Genomic DNA, 18,461 nt, shown 5'->3' with positions numbered 1-18,461 from the left:
GCAACAAAGTCATTTCAGTCCCTTCCACCTTTATGATGACTTTAAGAGTCAAAATCAAACATTGATGCTTAAAAATAACTGATTTTACCATCTTTAACTCCTGTTTCTGCACAGAATCACATCAATCTGCAGAAGGTTGAAATATTTCAAATGCAGCTTGGCAGAAAAAAGGGCAAGCAGTAAGGGTTGGGAATTGTACCCGGGACTAGCGGCTCCATGTAGGTGATCCTCCACTACCACTGAGCCACGCAGCGCCCCCTTCCTGTGGTTTTTAAACGAATGCTGTCCTGTATACAGCTTTTTCCAACATAAAGCTTCAGCCCTCAGGCTGCAGGACTTTCCTGTAAGCTGTGAAACTGGTTCTGATCCACAGTTCTTCAGACTTTCTAAAGGTCTTTCAGAGGTTCTCTGTGGACTTTGGCTGCTTTTTCACTCAGTTTCAGTCCAGCAGCTGAGCAGTGACTGCTGCAGATCACCATATGAAACTGAAGAATTAAATGCATTGCTTTGAACCTGAATGTAATGGTTTGAAACTGAATTAATTGGTTTGAAAACTGATTTAATTGGTTTGAAAACTGAATTTAATGGTTTGAAACTGAATTAATTGGTTTGAAAACTGAATTTAATGGTTCGAAACTGAATTAATTGGTTTGAAAACTGAATTTAATGGTTTGAAAACTGAATTTAATGGTTTGAAAACTGAATTTAATGGTTTGAAACTGAATTAATTGGTTTGAAAACTGAATTTAATGGTTTGAAAACTGAATTTAATGGTTTGAAACTGAATTTAATGGTTTGAAACTGAATTTAATGGTTTGAAACTGAATTAATTGGTTTGAAAACTGAATTAATTGGTTTGAAACTGAATTAATTGGTTTGAAAACTGAATTAATTGGTTTGAAAATTGAATTTAATGGTTTGAAACTGAATTAATTGGTTCGAAAACTGAATTTAATGGTTTGAAACTGAATTAATTGGTTTGAAACCTGAATTAATTGGTTTGAAACTGAATTAATTGGTTTGAAACTGAATTAATTGGTTTGAAACTGAATTAATTGGTTTGAAAACTGAATTAATTGGTTTGAAAATTGAATTTAATGGTTTGAAACTGAATTTAATGGTTTGAAACTGAATTAATTGGTTCGAAAACTGAATTTAATGGTTTGAAACTGAATTAATTGGTTTGAAATTTGAATTTAATGGTTTGAAAACTGAATTTAATGGTTTGAAACTGAATTAATTGGTTTGAAAACTGAATTAATTGGTTTGAAAACTGAATTTAATGGTTTGAAACTGAATTAATTGGTTTGAAAACTGAATTTAATGGTTTGAAACTGAATTAATTGGTTTGAAACTGAATTAATTGGTTTGAAAACTGAATTTAATGGTTTGAAACTGAATTTAATGGTTTGAAACTGAATTAATTGGTTTGAAACTGAATTAATTGGTTTGAAAACTGAATTTAATGGTTTGAAACTGAATTTAATGGTTTGAAACTGAATTAATTGGTTTGAAAACTGAATTAATTGGTTTGAAAACTGAATTAATTGGTTTGAAAACTGAATTAATTGGTTTGAAAACTGAATTTAATGGTTTGAAAACTGAATTAATTGGTTTGAAAACTGAATTTAATGGTTTGAAATTGAATTAATTGGTTTGAAACTGAATTAATTGGTTTGAAAACTGAATTTAATGGTTTGAAAACTGAATTTAATGGTTTGAAAACTGAATTAATTGGTTTGAAAACTGAATTTAATGGTTTGAAACTGAATTAATTGGTTTGAAAACTGAATTTAATGGTTTGAAACTGAATTAATTGGTTTGAAACTGAATTAATTGGTTTGAAACTGAATTAATTGGTTTGAAAACTGAATTTAATGGTTTGAAACTGAATTTAATGGTTTGAAACTGAATTAATTGGTTTGAAACTGAATTAATTGGTTTGAAAACTGAATTTAATGGTTTGAAAACTGAATTTAATGGTTTGAAACTGAATTAATTGGTTTGAAAACTGAATTAATTGGTTTGAAAACTGAATTAATTGGTTTGAAAACTGAATTAATTGGTTTGAAAACTGAATTAATTGGTTTGAAAACTGAATTTAATGGTTTGAAACTGAATTAATTGGTTTGAAAACTGAATTTAATGGTTTGAAACTGAATTAATTGGTTTGAAAACTGAATTTAATGGTTTGAAAACTGAATTAATTGGTTTGAAAACTGAATTTAATGGTTTGAAACTGAATTAATTGGTTTGAAAACTGAATTTAATGGTTTGAAAACTGAATTTAATGGTTTGAAACTGAATTAATTGGTTTGAAAACTGAATTAATTGGTTTGAAAACTGAATTAATTGGTTTGAAAACTGAATTAATTGGTTTGAAAACTGAATTAATTGGTTTGAAACTGAATTAATTGGTTTGAAAACTGAATTTAATGGTTTGAAAACTGAATTTAATGGTTTGAAAACTGAATTAATTGGTTTGAAAACTGAATTAATTGGTTTGAAAACTGAATTAATTGGTTTGAAACTGAATTAATTGGTTTGAAAACTGAATTTAATGGTTTGAAACTGAATTTAATGGTTTGAAACTGAATTAATTGGTTTGAAACTGAATTAATTGGTTTGAAAACTGAATTTAATGGTTTGAAACTGAATTTAATGGTTTGAAACTGAATTAATTGGTTTGAAAACTGAATTAATTGGTTTGAAAACTGAATTAATTGGTTTGAAAACTGAATTAATTGGTTTGAAAACTGAATTTAATGGTTTGAAAACTGAATTAATTGGTTTGAAAACTGAATTAATTGGTTTGAAATGGAATTAATTGGTTTGAAACTGAATTAATTGGTTTGAAAACTGAATTTAATGGTTTGAAAACTGAATTTAATGGTTTGAAAACTGAATTTAATGGTTTGAAAACTGAATTTAATGGTTTGAAAACTGAATTAATTGGTTTGAAAACTGAATTTAATGGTTTGAAACTGAATTAATTGGTTTGAAAACTGAATTTAATGGTTTGAAACTGAATTAATTGGTTTGAAAACTGAATTTAATGGTTTGAAACTGAATTAATTGGTTTGAAACTGAATTAATTGGTTTGAAAACTGAATTTAATGGTTTGAAACTGAATTAATTGGTTTGAAAAGTGAATTAATTGGTTTGAAAACTGAATTAATTGGTTTGAAAACTGAATTAATTGGTTTGAAAACTGAATTTAATGGTTTGAAAACTGAATTAATTGGTTTGAAACTGAATTAATTGGTTTGAAAACTGAATTTAATGGGTTGAAAACTGAATTTAATGGTTTGAAACTGAATTAATTGGTTTGAAAACTGAATTAATTGGTTTGAAAACTGAATTAATTGGTTTGAAAACTGAATTAATTGGTTTGAAAACTGAATTAATTGGTTTGAAAACTGAATTTAATGGTTTGAAACTGAATTAATTGGTTTGAAAACTGAATTTAATGGTTTGAAACTGAATTAATTGGTTTGAAAACTGAATTTAATGGTTTGAAACTGAATTAATTGGTTTGAAACTGAATTAATTGGTTTGAAAACTGAATTTAATGGTTTGAAAACTGAATTTAATGGTTTGAAATTGAATTTAATGGTTTTAAAACTGAATTAATTGATTTGAAAACTGAATTTAATGGTTTGAAACTGAATTAATTGGTTTGAAAACTGAATTTAATGGTTTGAAACTGAATTAATTGGTTTGAAACTGAATTAATTGGTTTGAAAACTGAATTTAATGGTTTGAAAACTGAATTTAATGGTTTGAAATTGAATTAATTGGTTTGAAACTGAATTAATTGGTTTGAAAACTGAATTTAATGGTTTGAAAACTGAATTTAATGGTTTGAAAACTGAATTAATTGGTTTGAAAACTGAATTTAATGGTTTGAAACTGAATTAATTGGTTTGAAAACTGAATTTAATGGTTTGAAACTGAATTAATTGGTTTGAAAACTGAATTTAATGGTTTGAAACTGAATTAATTGGTTTGAAACTGAATTAATTGGTTTGAAAACTGAATTTAATGGTTTGAAACTGAATTAATTGGTTTGAAAAGTGAATTAATTGGTTTGAAAACTGAATTAATTGGTTTGAAAACTGAATTAATTGGTTTGAAAACTGAATTTAATGGTTTGAAAACTGAATTAATTGGTTTGAAACTGAATTAATTGGTTTGAAAACTGAATTTAATGGTTTGAAAACTGAATTTAATGGTTTGAAACTGAATTAATTGGTTTGAAAACTGAATTAATTGGTTTGAAAACTGAATTAATTGGTTTGAAAACTGAATTAATTGGTTTGAAAACTGAATTTAATGGTTTGAAACTGAATTAATTGGTTTGAAAACTGAATTTAATGGTTTGAAACTGAATTAATTGGTTTGAAAACTGAATTTAATGGTTTTAAAACTGAATTAATTGATTTGAAAACTGAATTTAATGGTTTGAAACTGAATTAATTGGTTTGAAAACTGAATTTAATGGTTTGAAAACTGAATTTAATGGTTTGAAACTGAATTAATTGGTTTGAAAACTGAATTAATTGGTTTGAAAACTGAATTAATTGGTTTGAAAACTGAATTAATTGGTTTGAAAACTGAATTTAATGGTTTGAAAACTGAATTTAATGGTTTGATAACTGAATTAATTGGTTTGAAAACTGAATTAATTGGTTTGAAACTGAATTAATTGGTTTGAAAACTGAATTTAATGGTTTGAAAACTGAATTTAATGGTTTGAAAACTGAATTAATTGGTTTGAAAACTGAATTAATTGGTTTGAAAACTGAATTAATTGGTTTGAAACTGAATTAATTGGTTTGAAAACTGAATTTAATGGTTTGAAACTGAATTAATTTGCATTGAAAATGTATTTTGTTGTTTTGAAAATTCAGTTTGACTACTTTCACTTTCAGGTCTAAAATTCAATTTCAGTTCCAAAATTCAGTTTTTTGTGTCGAACATCCGGGTCCTTGAGGATAGCCTTAGATTAATCAAACACAGATTCATCAATTTACGTTTCACATCAGGTTAAACGTCCTTTACGGCAGGTTGAGCTGCAGCAATGCAGCTACATGAGCTTAGCGGATGTCAGTCAAGTCAAATGAGCGTCTATAAGAAGCGTCATGGAAACAAATGATGGTCAAACAGCAACACTTATGCTACCTGTAGCTGTTAGCTAAACATGCCAGATTAGCATGATGCGTCCGGTGTTACGTTGGTCTGCGTTTCCCGCCTTTACCTCAGCGTGATTTACGTTGCCTAGCAACAGTGATAGCGTGAAGCACAGAGCTGCCAAGCCGAACAAAATGAGCCCTAATGGCTTATTTTCTTGTTTTATAATCTTGTTCATTATTCAACCATTTAAATTGTTACGTTTTGTGTTTATAGATAAAAAAAATATAACAATCTATTTGTAAAAATGTAACAATTTAAACATATTAACTTTAGGAACAACGTTTAAATCAGTTTATTTGTAGAGCATAAAAATAAAAGAACCAAACATCAACATTAGATTTCATCTGACTGAATTATATCTGTGTTTAACTTCCATTAATTGGGGAAACCCAGCAGGAGATGCTTGAAAACAACGCGCCGGGAGTCAGCTGTTCTCTCGGGGTTCATCGCACCTCAACCCCCCGGTCAGCTGTGCGCTGGCGAGGAGAGCCGGCTGTGAGTCCGGTGTCAGGGCAGCAGAACCGGACGTCTCCGAACACGTCGGAGCACGTGTGGAATTAGGCGAAATCTTGATAAACCGAGCAGATATTTCAGGTTTACACAGCTACATTCTAGTCTAAAAACAAGTTATTTTGTTCCACAGAAAGCGCAATATATCCAACATTGTTCACAACTTGTCCCTCTCCTCCAGGCTTTGCTACTTCCGTTAGCACAATTTACTTTGACCCGCAATGAATCATGGGATAGGGTGGCCCACGAAGGATACACCGGACCCATCCTTCATATCTGGGGAAAAGAAGGACGCATTTGTCGGCCCTATTTAGAGGAGCCTGCGAAGCTGTAGACGTCATTGCCTCACAATGACGTAATCGGCCAACAAATGCGTCCTTCAAAGAATGCAGCCCTTCAATCTGGACGCAGCAACAGTGAACGACGTCCATGAATCAGTGAATCTGTGTTTGATTAATCTGTGGCTTCAAGGACCCGGATGTTTTTTAGAACTGAAAGTAAAAGTAGTGAAACTGAATTTTCAATTCAACAAAATACATTTTCAGAGCAAATGAATTCAGTTTCAATTAAGTGAAATTCATTTTCAAACCAATGCTTTTAATTTCAAATTACACAAATACAGATTCAGTCTGAGAAATTCTAATTCAGTTTCTGATGGCACAAGTTTCTTCCCATACCTCTGCTTGTGGAGGATGTTCAGTCACTCAAATCAAGTCTGGCTTTCCATGAGAAAGGACATTTCTGGAATCACTGGTTCTGTTGGCTTTTCTAAAACAATGACATGCACAAGTCTAATTCTGAAAATGAGGTGTCGGACCTTTGCGAGCCGACTGTCAGGAAGCATGGACCCAACATGGAGGCCGTCAACACTGAGGATGGAGAAACATGTTGGTTTCACCTATCATCATCATCAACTTTATTTTTAAAGAACTTTAACAGTGCTGAACATCAAAAGCAATAAAATAACAATAAGGGATAAAATAGAAAAACTAAGTACACAATAATAAATTAAGAAACTTGCTACAAAACACAATAAAACAATACCAGTACAAAATTAAGTAAAATCAAATTTTCAGTTGGGTTGAAGGCCAGTGAGTAAAAGTACGTTTACAAACGAGTTTTAAAAATAGGCAGTGAAGGGGCCTGTTGAATGTGCAAGGGACAGAGAAGGCCCTCTCTCCTCTAAGCTTCCACTTTGAACTGGGAACCACCAAGAGCAACTGATCAGCGGACCTAAGGGACTGATTGGTGGAGAAGCTCTACCAAGTAGGGCGGGGCCAAGTTATTTTATACCTTAAAAACGAACAGAATGAATTTAAAATGAACTCTAAAATAAACTGGGAGCCAGTGGAGAGAAGCCAGGACCGGAGTAATACGCTCCCTTTTACATGTTCCTGTTAAAAGACGTGCTGCAGCGCTTTGCACCAGCTGCAGATGAGCAAGTGAGGACCGGCTGACCCCGAGATAAAGGGAATTACAGTAATCCAATCACGATGAAATGAAAGCGTGGATTACTGTTTCAGACTGTGGCCTTGAAAGAATAGCTTTTATTTTTGCTATTTTGCTGAAATGATAAAAACTAGACTTCAATGTGTCCCTTATTTCAGAGTCAAGTTTAAAACCAAGATTGGTTATCGTGGGTCTAACATACACTGCCAGGGAGTCAGGGTCAGAAACCAGCCAGATGGGTCCAAACCAGATGTTCAGGCTGTAACAGCGAAACATCCAGGTAGACCCAGGATCTCACCAAAGCTTCAGGACAGTCTGCCTGAAAACAGGAAGTTTTATAAAAGCCAGAGGAGCTACAACAAAGTACCGAACGTGACCTTTTACTGTATCGGAACAGATATTCAGTTCAGTTCAGTTTTATTTAGACAAAACATGTCGTCATAAGGCTCCGACTGATATCTAGATATGTAGAAGTCCAGTAAAATCCATCGTGTAATCCCTCTCAGGTGATCTGTCTGGGTAAAGACAAATGAAGGAGATCCTTCCGAATGAAAGTACAGTAAAGTACAGTCAATTCTGATTGGACCTGGCCGTATCGGATGCAAACATCCCACCTGAGTCCAGCTGAAGCTGTTCCTACTCACCGGTGTGTTGTTCCCTGCAGGAATTTGAGCGGCAGAAGCACGCCCACAGTGTGCTTCTGTTCCAGTTCAACGAGATGAAGGAGACTTTAAAGCAAAGTGAAGAGCTGCTGAATGTGAGTATTCCTCCTCATCAGAAACCAGCTGCTCATGGGTCACAGAAATCCAACCTGACTGTACCCGGGTCCATAAAGGCTGCACGTTTGGCTGCTCTCACACATCCTCCTCCTTTTTGCACGCAGTAAATACTCACACAGCTTTCCCTCTTCCTGTCAACTCTTCCTTCATGCTCCTGCCGTTCAGGAGATCCGTCAGCTGCGTATGAAACAAGACGGTTACGTTAGAGAAATATCTGACCTCGAGGAGACGGTGGAGTGGAAGGATAAAAAAATCGGGGTATGAACCCTGATCCTGAAACTAATGAAGTTCCTTCTTTGCATGAAATGTTTCCATTCTCCACCTTCTCACTCTGCTGTTCGCTCTCTCTGCACTCTGCTTCCCACCCGGCTCTGCTCAGGCGTTAGAGCGACAGAAAGAATATACTGACGCCATCCGAATCGAGCGTGATGAGCTCAGAGAAGAGGTGGTGAAACTGAAAGATATTCTGAAGGTACTCCGTGTGATATCCATTTTTTGGAAAAAGGGTTTGGTTTTTACTACAGTAGTTCTTTGTTTTCTATCCTGTCATCTATGGTGCTAACATCTGACCGTTCTGTGCAGAAACATGGAATAATCCTGGGACCTGACCTGAACATCAATGGGGATGTTGGAGAATCGGAAGTCGACGGGTCTCCCGGTGCAGAGCCGGTTTCCCAGTCTGCTCAGGATTCCCAGACATCTCCAGCAGAAGGGAACAGTGTGCTCGGTAAAATCTCATCTTCCTTGTTTTTCCTGCATGGCTCAGAGTGCAACTAACTGAAGTGTTTGTGCCCAATGCAGTTTCCATTGATGCTTTGTGTTTCTTAGAGTGAACTCTTCAGGTCTCTGCTTTGTGTTCCTGAAGTGTCATTTCAAGCCTGCTTTGTTTTTAAGCTCGGTGTTTTTCTAGAGCTTTAACAGTAGAAACAGTTCACATTTTGCTTACAGGATGAATTTACTTGGTTTTCGTACGTTTTAAACACAAACTTTCTTCTGTGTCTTAAAGTATGTTTATCAAAGGAAAATCATGCAAATTCTGCTACAAGATTATAGACCTTTTTATCATTAGTGATGAGGCAATATTCTTTGTCTAATTATAAAATGAGATGTAATAATTCCTGAAGATATTGTTTAGAATGAAAATAGTACGGAACTGAGTACACAGCCCTGAGAAACTCCACAGTTTCTAATCAGACCACTCCTGTTTAAATACGGTTTACTGGAAGCTGCTCCAGTCCTTTATTAGACAAAATGTTTAAACAAAAAAGGTTCTTGTGATGTTGAGATTATTTGAAAAACAGAAGAAAAATATAGAGAATCACCAGCTTTCAAAGGGATAGTTTGTATTAATTGAAATAGGTTTCTGTGGGCAGGTTGTAAGCAGTTAGTAAAGTGCCCGTGTGTATATATAGTATTCACACCCCTAAAACTACAAATCCCAGAATGCAATAGAGCAGGTAGAGCATTAAGGGTGTCTGTGGAGGGATGCCAGCTTAAACTGCATATATCACAATATTTCCAACTTCACCTCTTCGGCTGTGTTCAGGCTGGTTCCCATGTCTGAAGCTGAGAAATATGTAATAAATCATGAAAGAATAAAGTCAGTTGAATCTTGCCAAAGACTAAGAACGTTGCGTTCAAAACACCAATTCAGTCATCAAAGAGCAAAAGCAAAGTCTGCAGCTCAAATGTGAGTTCATCAAGTGGCATTTTAGATCGAAATCTGGCCAATGAGGCGGAATTCAGGAGAACTGTTTGGATACGTAGCAAACTGGCACCCTACCAGGGATGTAAAAGCTCTCTGTGGCTAGCCCAGTCCACCTGTAATTCACCATTTGTTAATCGTTGCAATTTAGGCTGCAGTTCTGACCAGCATTGTTACTGTGATGGCCGCTGGCCTCAGCAGCCTCTTGTTTATCGAACTGAGGTGTCACCAGCATAGCTTACATTAGATTGGCGAACCTTGCAATGATCGTGCAAGTCTCTGTCTGTCTGCTGTTAGTTTCCTTACAGCAACATGTTGTTCGGCTCTAAGAAGTCGCTCTAGCTCATGCTTTATATGTGGTGGATAGAAGAGATGTTAAAATACTCAACAGGGTCTACAGTTTGTCCTATATTACGGTTCTGTCTCTACAAGAGACCAAACTGGAGTTGGTTAAAGGACATATCAACTGCAGGTAATATACCGACTGCTTAAAGCCCTACAGTTGAACTATTCCTTTAAGTAGAGACTTGTCTCTGACATCGGTTGAGTAGAAACTAACATCTCATCTGCAGATGTCCTCCTCCTTCATTGTCTGAATGATTTATTGCTCGGGCTTTAATGGTTCGTCTCCTAATGTCAGGGGTGTTGGTCTATGATCGCTGGCAGGGCTGAAGAGGTTTTCAGATGTCGTCTCCTGGTGTGTTTCCAACACTTTTCTTTTAAATTATTGCCTAAATTCAGCTCGAGGCTTCCTTCTGGTCCTGCCCAGGTGGTGGGGAATAACATTCTTCATGTTGGTGTTCCTCTTGGCTTCTTTTCTTCTTCTGCTTCTTCCGCTTCTCTTGGACATCTCAGCTCTGAGCTTCTCTTTCTGGCCACAGAATCAGTCAGTCGTTCTATCTTTCCCTTACCTTCCGCTGATGCACCTCCTGATGAAGTTTACAATGCAGAAAGCTCCTTTTGTCGGCCTTCTATCACCGTTTGCTCTTCATGATCTCTCAGGCAGCACAGCGGAGTTCAGGGCTTGCAGAGAGGAGGAGGGGAATCCAGAGCAGCAACAAGAAACACGTGGGGAGGACGAAGAGAATCACTTGAGCCCTGATGCAGAGCGTCATGTTGCTCAAACGAGCTGTGATGAACCGCCTCCAGAAGAACACGGGACATCCTTACCCACTGAGGTCCACGACTCTGAAGAAAGTCACCTCGACAATCAGATACCTGTAGATCCAACTGGTTCTCCCGCCTCTAAAGCTAAAGCTGTAATCATTCTCAGCCGTGATCTTCAGCGTATCCAGACTTCTGAAGAAAACGTTCCACAGACGGAAACGTCTGAGGGGGGTGAGTGCAACAGCCATCCAAGTTTAATGGAGACAGAAACTGTTGGTACGACAGAAGGTGTAGCAGAAGAATCTGTTCCAGATGGATCGAACACCGAACCTCAACAAGAGCCTGAGGAGGCAGAAAAAGATGAGGCTGAGGAAACACCAAGTCAGCCCCAGTCTCAGGTTTCTACAGCTTCAGGGAAGAAGAAGAAAAAGAAGAGGAAAGGCAAGAAGAAAGGGGGAACTCATGAAAACAAAGACCAACAAAGAGCTGGAACCCAGAAGGAAAACGGGCTCACACCAGAACCTGATATCAGTGGATCCACCCTAATGGTATCAAAACTGGATCAGGACAATCAAGAACCTGACAGAGTAAAAAGTCCTGAACCCAATGAAAACCTTTCTCTCAAGGGAAATCTGCCAGAACCAAACACAGATCATGGTTCAGATATTGATGACAACAAGAAAGCTATGAACATGAAGATGTTAGAAGAAGCTGATGTTCTGGAATCAACCAAGAGCCCTCGTCTCACAGAAACAAGAGTGGAGCTTGTTGACGACACACAGAACGAGGAACAAACTGCACAAACGGAGAAGCTAGAATGTGAAGATCCAGAAAAACCCACTGAAGGTTCTTCTCATGTTGAATTCCTCAAAGAATCTGTAACGAGGTCCGAAACGGATGAAGAAGATGCCGAAATAACCAGCCCTGATCCAGAAAGCAATCTTCTCACATTTAAGAGCAAAGATGATCCTGACAGAGGGTCAACATCGAGTGAAGGTGCCTCTACAAGAGAAGACATTTCAGGCGTCCGACAGTCAACCACGGGTCACGTTTTAGATGATGAACAGAAAACCGTGAACAAAGAGATGTTGGAACAAACTGATGCGGTGGGATCTTCTGAAACATCTTGTCATACTGGAACAAGACTGGAGCTTTCTGAGGATGAACATAGTGAGGAAAAATCTCCAAAATCAGAGAAGCTGGAATCAGAAGAAGCTGCAGAACTTCCTGAAGGATTCCTCCAAGATGATCCACTCAAAGAATCTGTACCACAGTCCATAATGGCTGAAGATGATTGCAGAGCAACTTCAGAAGAAGAAGTAAATGAATTCTTATGTGACCTTGATCCAGAACCAAATCTCCTCTCATCCAAAGGCAAAGAAGATCCTAACAGACAGTTTGCATCACATGAAGACAACTCTACCATCTCAGGCCTCCAAGAACCCAACACAGATCCTGTTTCAGGTGACCATGACCAAGACAAAACTTTGAACACTGAGATGTTAGAAGAAGCTGATGCTGTGGAATCACCTGAAACTCCTGATGATAGCAGAGTGGAGCTTGATGAGGTTCTACAGAACCAGGAAGAAACTTCAGAACCAGAGGGCACTGTATCAGTGCTGGAAACCACAGAAGGTTCTTCTCATGCTGAAACAATCAAAGGGCCTGATGAGACCCAAATGGGTGAAGAAGATGCAAAGCTATCATCAGATTCTGCAACCAGTCCTGATCCAGAAGGAAGCCTCCTGACATGTGGGAAGAGTGAAGATCCTGATAAAGAGTTTACTCTGAGTGCAGACAGCTCTTCACAAGGAGACATTTCTGGTGACAAAAACATCCACACCGAGTCAAAAGCTCTGGATGCAGATGAGGAGACATCTGAGAACATTGCTAACAACCCTGATGGTGAAGCTGAAACGCATGTTCGTGAGGATGGTCAAGTTCCTGACGAGGAGTCCACAAACGGTTCTGAGATCACAGAGGAAAAATCTGCATCATTATCATCAAACAATGACGCTGAAGATCAACCCATGAACCCATCAGCCTCTAGCAGCACCAACCCCTCCATGAAGGAACCACAAATTGGTCCTGAGGAGGCAGCTGAGCCAAACAATGGAGAACCAAGGGCAGAGATCTCTGAAGAAATTTGTCCAGATGATGATGATGATTCACAGATAAAACAAGACCGTTTAGAAAATGAAGAGTTGAATGGAGAAGAAGGAGAACCTGAAGATCCACCTGAACCGGGCAGTTCGGCAGGAAGAGTAGATCTAACTAAAGCACAAACCAGAGAGACTGATTCTGCTGCAGTCTTGACTCAACCTCCCAAACAGGAGGAGATCCAGTCCTCAGAGGAGAAGGAAGCTTCTCCTGAACATCCAGAACTTAAAGATGAGATCAACTCTTCAAAATGTCCTCTAGTTCAGCAGAGGAACGAATCTGACAAGCTGAACTTTGAGGGTCGTGATTCACCTCCTCATGTACAGCTGGACAGTGGCGAGGAGGAGGGAGAGGAAGATGAAGGACAGTCGTTTGATTATGATGACATGGACATGGAAGCAGCAATCGAATCTGTTGTGTCCGACAAACCTGAACAGGAAGATGTTGAAGAAGGAGCTGACGTCAGCAAGAAGAGTTCAGAACTTAGCCAGAGAAACACGGAGACAAATGCAGAAGATGGTGAGGAGAAGGTTTCTGAGGATGATGTTAACAAGGCTGATCAGCTGGAAAAAGGACCTGATCTTTCTCCTCATAACCGTCTGCCTTGTGGGGACTCCACGACTGTAGGGGTGGAGAACGTTAAGCAGGAGGAGTCCTCAGCACTTGAGGAAGGATTAGATGCCATCGAGCAGCCTTCGGATTCACAAAAGACTCCAGAACAAACCGTTGGTGCCAAAGAGGTTCCACAATCAGGGAAAGATCCAAAGAAAAAGAAGGGCAAAGGCAAGAGTAAGGAGGACTGTAAGATGTCTTAGTCAGCAGATGATAATGGTTGGTGACCATAGTCCAACACTCAGGAAGTGGTCTACATGGCCCACATGAACACCAGAGATGGGTGCAGTTTGCAAGGAGCAGGAACATCTAGCACTGCATCAGGTGGCATCACTAGTGTTATCAGGCGGTTCCCGAAGCAGCCGACAGCAGGTGAAGGTCAGCAGCCACAGTTTGGGAGGTTGAGTCATAGACAGCATTAGCGGCACTTTGTGGAGTTTGATGGGGTCTGATGTCGCAGTGACTCGATGTTGGAACCAGAGGCTGGATGAGAGCATCCACACACATTGTTTCATTGGTACTGTGTAGTAGAACCTCCAGGCCTGAACAGATAAATCTGTGCTTCTCCATGAGGTGGCAGGACCAAAAACCAAGGTTCTAACTTCACTAGAAACTCCAGTGATGTATGATGCAGAACTCCCGCAGCATCATACATCACTGGAGTAACTTTAGCTGTTTTAAACCAATCACAGCACTGAAGGAAAGATTTGAAGTTGTTAAGAAGCTGCAAGAACTCCAATAAAAACATAATGTTTTCTTAGAGAACTAATGTCTCGGCTCTTGTGGAGATTTTAGTCTCATAAGCACCATAGAACCTCATGCTAACCCACAAAGTGACCCAATCAAACTCCACTAGGTGCTGCTTAAGCACTGGTGTCACTCCAGACCAACCAGCTGCTTGCACATTAAATTACTGGTATACCCATCTGTGGTCTGCATGTGGGCCAAATTCAGTCAGAATCAGATCAGAACCCCTAGGTGCTCTGCTGTTGGTCAGAAAACCTGTGGCTTATTGCCCCCCCCCTGGTGGTCTGAGTTTAGCTCCACAAGGTATCGGATATTTAGAGCCCCTCAGCATTTGATTCATTACAATATGACCTGAATGTACGTTTGTAGATGACCTTCATTAGAAACATCAGTACCAACCAAGACCAAAGAACCTGAGAGACATTCAGAGACTTTAGGAGCCGAGCTGCATTTATCTCACCCTCTGTTATCTTGTACTGATATCATATTTATGCCATGATCACCATTTACTGTCTTCATGCCTTTCCAGGGATCTACTTGTGTAAATGTTTTTATTACAGTAACACAAACAGATGGTTTTTCTCATTATGTCTTTAACCAAAGCAGCTTCTACATGTCTCCTCTGTTACAGCCTTTGGTTTGTAGAGCTTAGAACCTGTTTGAACATGTTTGCATCTTGATGCACTAAAAGCTGTTTGAAACATTGCTCTAAATAAACATGTAATGAAAGCTTTTGAAGACTCAACAGCTCCTCTGACTTTGTATACTGGGCTGTGTGAATGTAGCTGTGGAGGGGAAGTGTCCTCTCCACAGTGTGTGCATGATAAACACCTCCCATCGCTCGCTCCTCCTGGATGTTGCTGTGTTGCATGCCTTGGCTCTCCCTTCCCACCATCTCCTTGGCTGCCCCCACCCCTCTGGTATGTTCACCCATTTTTCCCTTTAAAATGGATCATTGCTGTATTAATTTTGTTATCTGAGATGTACTGTAAGATCTTGATTCATCCCCTCCTGGAAATCTTGAAGGCGATCTTCATCAGTGGACATTAGAGACTTTTTCACTCAGTTTCAGTTGAGTATTTATTTTTAGATGAACATATGAACAACATTTAGTTTTGGGCATCCCTGCTGATATTTTAGGGATCTTAGATATTTCCTCTATGCACATCTTCTTCAGATCAGGGTTCTCCAACTCCAGATCTTCTGAGCTGTATTCCTGCACCTTTTTAAATGTGCCCCTGTTCCAACACACCTGAATCAATCATTGTCTTGCTACCAGGCCTCTGCAGAACCTGCTGATATCCTGAGGAGGTAACTCTGCCAGCTTTAGGTGTGTTGGGGCAGAGATGCACCTAAAGGTTGTATGGCAGTCAGTCTCATGGACTGGAGGTGGTCTAGATGGTCCAGAGTCCTGGTTCTTGCCTGATGCTCTGTTCTTTTCAGCTCATCCCACAGGTTTCCTACAGAGGCTCTGAGGACTGAGATGGCCAGAGCAGGGATTCAAACCGGCAACCCACCGGTTACAGGACAGTAGCAGCAAACTGATTAACTGTTTGTAGACTGATCAGCTTAAACAAGCAAAAATGCTTCAGTTTAATTTATTTTATATGAAACATTAGAGATGCCTAGTACGGCACCAATGATTTTATGAGGAACAATTACTGCTCCTCATGTCCACTGAATAAACTATAAGTTGGGTTGTTCCAATGGTTTCTTTGGGAGATTTTACTTCTGCAACAAGAGGAATTAATTTTTATGCTTTTTAAAGAAACCCTGAGGAACTACTGATGAAGACCTCCTAAATGGACAACAGGAACGTCTGACTGCTTGGAAAGAAAATATGAAGAATTGATAACTTGCATAAAAATTGATTCACGGGCGTATGCTCTGTTTTTTTAGAGATTCGTTTGAGGAAACTAGTGGACGAGCGTGAAAAAATGATTGAACAGGTGACTTTTCTTCAGGCATTTTTTAAACAACCAAAGGAGATTAGCTGCGTTCTCAAGCAGGTGATGTTTTATGTCTTTTACAGATAAAGAAACTAAAAGCCCAGCTGGAGCAGAAGAACGGCACAGAGAGCAGTTTGAGTCCAGACGGTGAAATTACTGAAAATGGAAACGACCCGAACATAATGGAATTACAGAGTAGGTGAACCAGTGCTTGGGAACAACCTTGTAGGTTCTCTTTAATAACCATTCTTCTTGTGGTTGACATCTTCTCCAGGAGACTCCAACAGGCAGGTCAATGACCTGAAGTTCAAACTGGTGAAGGCAGAACAAGAAGTGACGGCTTTAGAGCAAAACGTGAGCAAGAGATTGTCTGTCAGCTCGTTATGTTATTTTACTAAAGTTTTCACAAGTCTAACTGTTTTCACATTTATTCACATTTGAACCTCAACCCTGCAGGGTGCCAGACACCAGGACCACGTGACCCATTTCAAATGTTTTTCACAAATCAGAAATAACTTTATGCACACCACACTTTTCAGATATCATTTGAAAAATATTGTAAAAGAAATGTAAAAATCATGAATAATTTACCTTCAGCTTAACTTCATTCACAATCTCTGAAGGAAACATTAAAGTTTATGGTTGGAACATGGCCAAATGTGAAAAACATTAACAGGTATGAATACGTCTGCGAGGTTCTGTCCATCACATCAGTGTTCTGAGTCCATTTCTTTGGTCTGCAGGTAACCAGACTCGAGGGCCATGTGACGCGTTACAAATCTGCAGCGGAGAACGCAGAGAAAGTGGAGGACGAGCTGAAGGCAGAGAAACGCAAACTGCAGAGAGAGGCACGGAGTTCTGAAAACTCCAACTTCAGACGGGCTTTGTTCTGAAAAACAATAACTGAGATTTTCCTGTTTCTGTCTGATCCAACAGTTGCGAACCGCGCTGGATAAGATCGAGGAACTTGAGTCAAGCAACAGCCACCTGAATAAAAGACTGGAGAAGCTGAAGTCCAGCCGAGGCATGGCCCAGACTCCGTAACAGAACCCATCAGCTCCAGTGAACCCAAACCCGTCAACTCACACGGATAAGATTCATCCTTCACCTTTGTGACAGCAATCTGCCAGAAAAATCCAACCTGATTCTGACGGCGTTCACAACTCCAACAAGCAACGTGCCATTTTCTGTTTCCCAGAAACAAGGAATTCTGCTCAGCGTTGTGCACACGGAGACAGAACCTAAACCCAAACGATTCAGTGTGTGAACTCTTCCACCAGGTTTCTTCTGCTTCACTTCAACATATTTACAGGTGGAGTTCAGACAGAGGGCTCTGTGTGCTGCATCTCACTGACCGTTCTCTCACGTCCGCCTGAAGCCACACATTTTTCAGTATTTTCTAAGAACATGAACTCAACACCTTTATAGGATAAACTCTCTATCACGCCCTTAATGTAGCAAGCAGTTTACTGGATCTCTACAAGCCCCTCGCAGCAGATACAGCCACATCCCCGAGCTTCTTCCAGCTTCATGTAGTCGGTCACTGGTTGGCTCTTGTGCACCATCATAGAAACGTTGAGACTTGCTAAGGAAACCACAGGAACTTTAAGGAGGTGTTAGCAGGAGATACCAAACACTGGGGAGATGCCGTTCACTGTTTACAAAGCTTTAAAATGTTTGTAAGGACACATAAAGAATTGTAATCTTTGTGCAATAAAATATCAAAGCAATTCACTTCCTTTTTCCACTTTGTGTTGCAGCAGGTGTGTTGTTTATGTTTGGACAGCATTAAATGTGATTCTCTTATTAATATTAATAATAATAATAATAATAATATATGCTCAATGCAACAGCTGCACTGCTGAAGGAGCTCAACTGAAGCAGAAACCATGGTCAACCTGTACAAATTAGCTAAAATATTCGAAGAAATCTGCAAAAACACTGATTGGCAGAAGCTAAAGCGTGTGCTCAAGGTTTAATGTTGTGAAAATAATCAGAATGTTGAAATCTCATTAAATCCCTTCAAAAGCTAATATTAGGTGTAGCTAATATTTCAACATTAACATGTTGGCTCAGATTATCAAACACTAGCTGCTATTAGCCAATATTTTAACCTTAGCTAGCATGCTAACACGTATTATCTAACAAAAGAAAAAATACTAATATTTTACAGTAGGTATTAAAATTATTAGTAAATATATTCTATAGTACATGATGTTTAAAACATGTCACATTAAATATCTTCAA

At 38.6% G+C, this 18,461-nt stretch overlaps 1 protein-coding gene across 22 annotated transcripts in view; it reads left to right on the top strand.

The window, feature by feature from the left end:
• The window catches only part of lrrfip1a (leucine rich repeat (in FLII) interacting protein 1a), a 57,747-nt gene extending 39,799 nt beyond the window's left edge, over positions 1 to 17,948 (top strand). For 14 of the 22 annotated variants that reach the window (XM_047369832.1, XM_047369831.1, XM_047369829.1 and 11 more), the window contains 5 exons: positions 7,820 to 7,912; positions 8,100 to 8,192; positions 8,314 to 8,406; positions 8,517 to 8,661; positions 10,642 to 14,999. In XM_047369832.1, the coding sequence (XP_047225788.1) occupies positions 7,820 to 7,912; positions 8,100 to 8,192; positions 8,314 to 8,406; positions 8,517 to 8,661; positions 10,642 to 13,721 (3,504 nt within the window). In that variant the 3' untranslated portion in view covers positions 13,722 to 14,999. Of the gene's footprint in view, positions 1 to 7,819; positions 7,913 to 8,099; positions 8,193 to 8,313; positions 8,407 to 8,516; positions 8,662 to 10,641; positions 15,000 to 16,164; positions 16,215 to 16,297; positions 16,410 to 16,488; positions 16,569 to 16,957; positions 17,063 to 17,150 lie in introns of those variants that run through there. The other 8 variants (XM_047369837.1, XM_047369834.1, XM_047369850.1 and 5 more) reach the window with 2 other exon arrangements.
• The last annotated feature ends 513 nt before the right edge of the window (positions 17,949 to 18,461 follow it).

Source organism: Girardinichthys multiradiatus, chromosome 7 (genome assembly GCF_021462225.1).
Source record: "Girardinichthys multiradiatus isolate DD_20200921_A chromosome 7, DD_fGirMul_XY1, whole genome shotgun sequence".
Classification (NCBI taxonomy): domain Eukaryota; kingdom Metazoa; phylum Chordata; class Actinopteri; order Cyprinodontiformes; family Goodeidae; genus Girardinichthys; species Girardinichthys multiradiatus.
The sequence above is the reverse complement of the archived record's forward strand: the minus strand, read 5'-3'. Positions and strand labels throughout refer to the sequence as shown.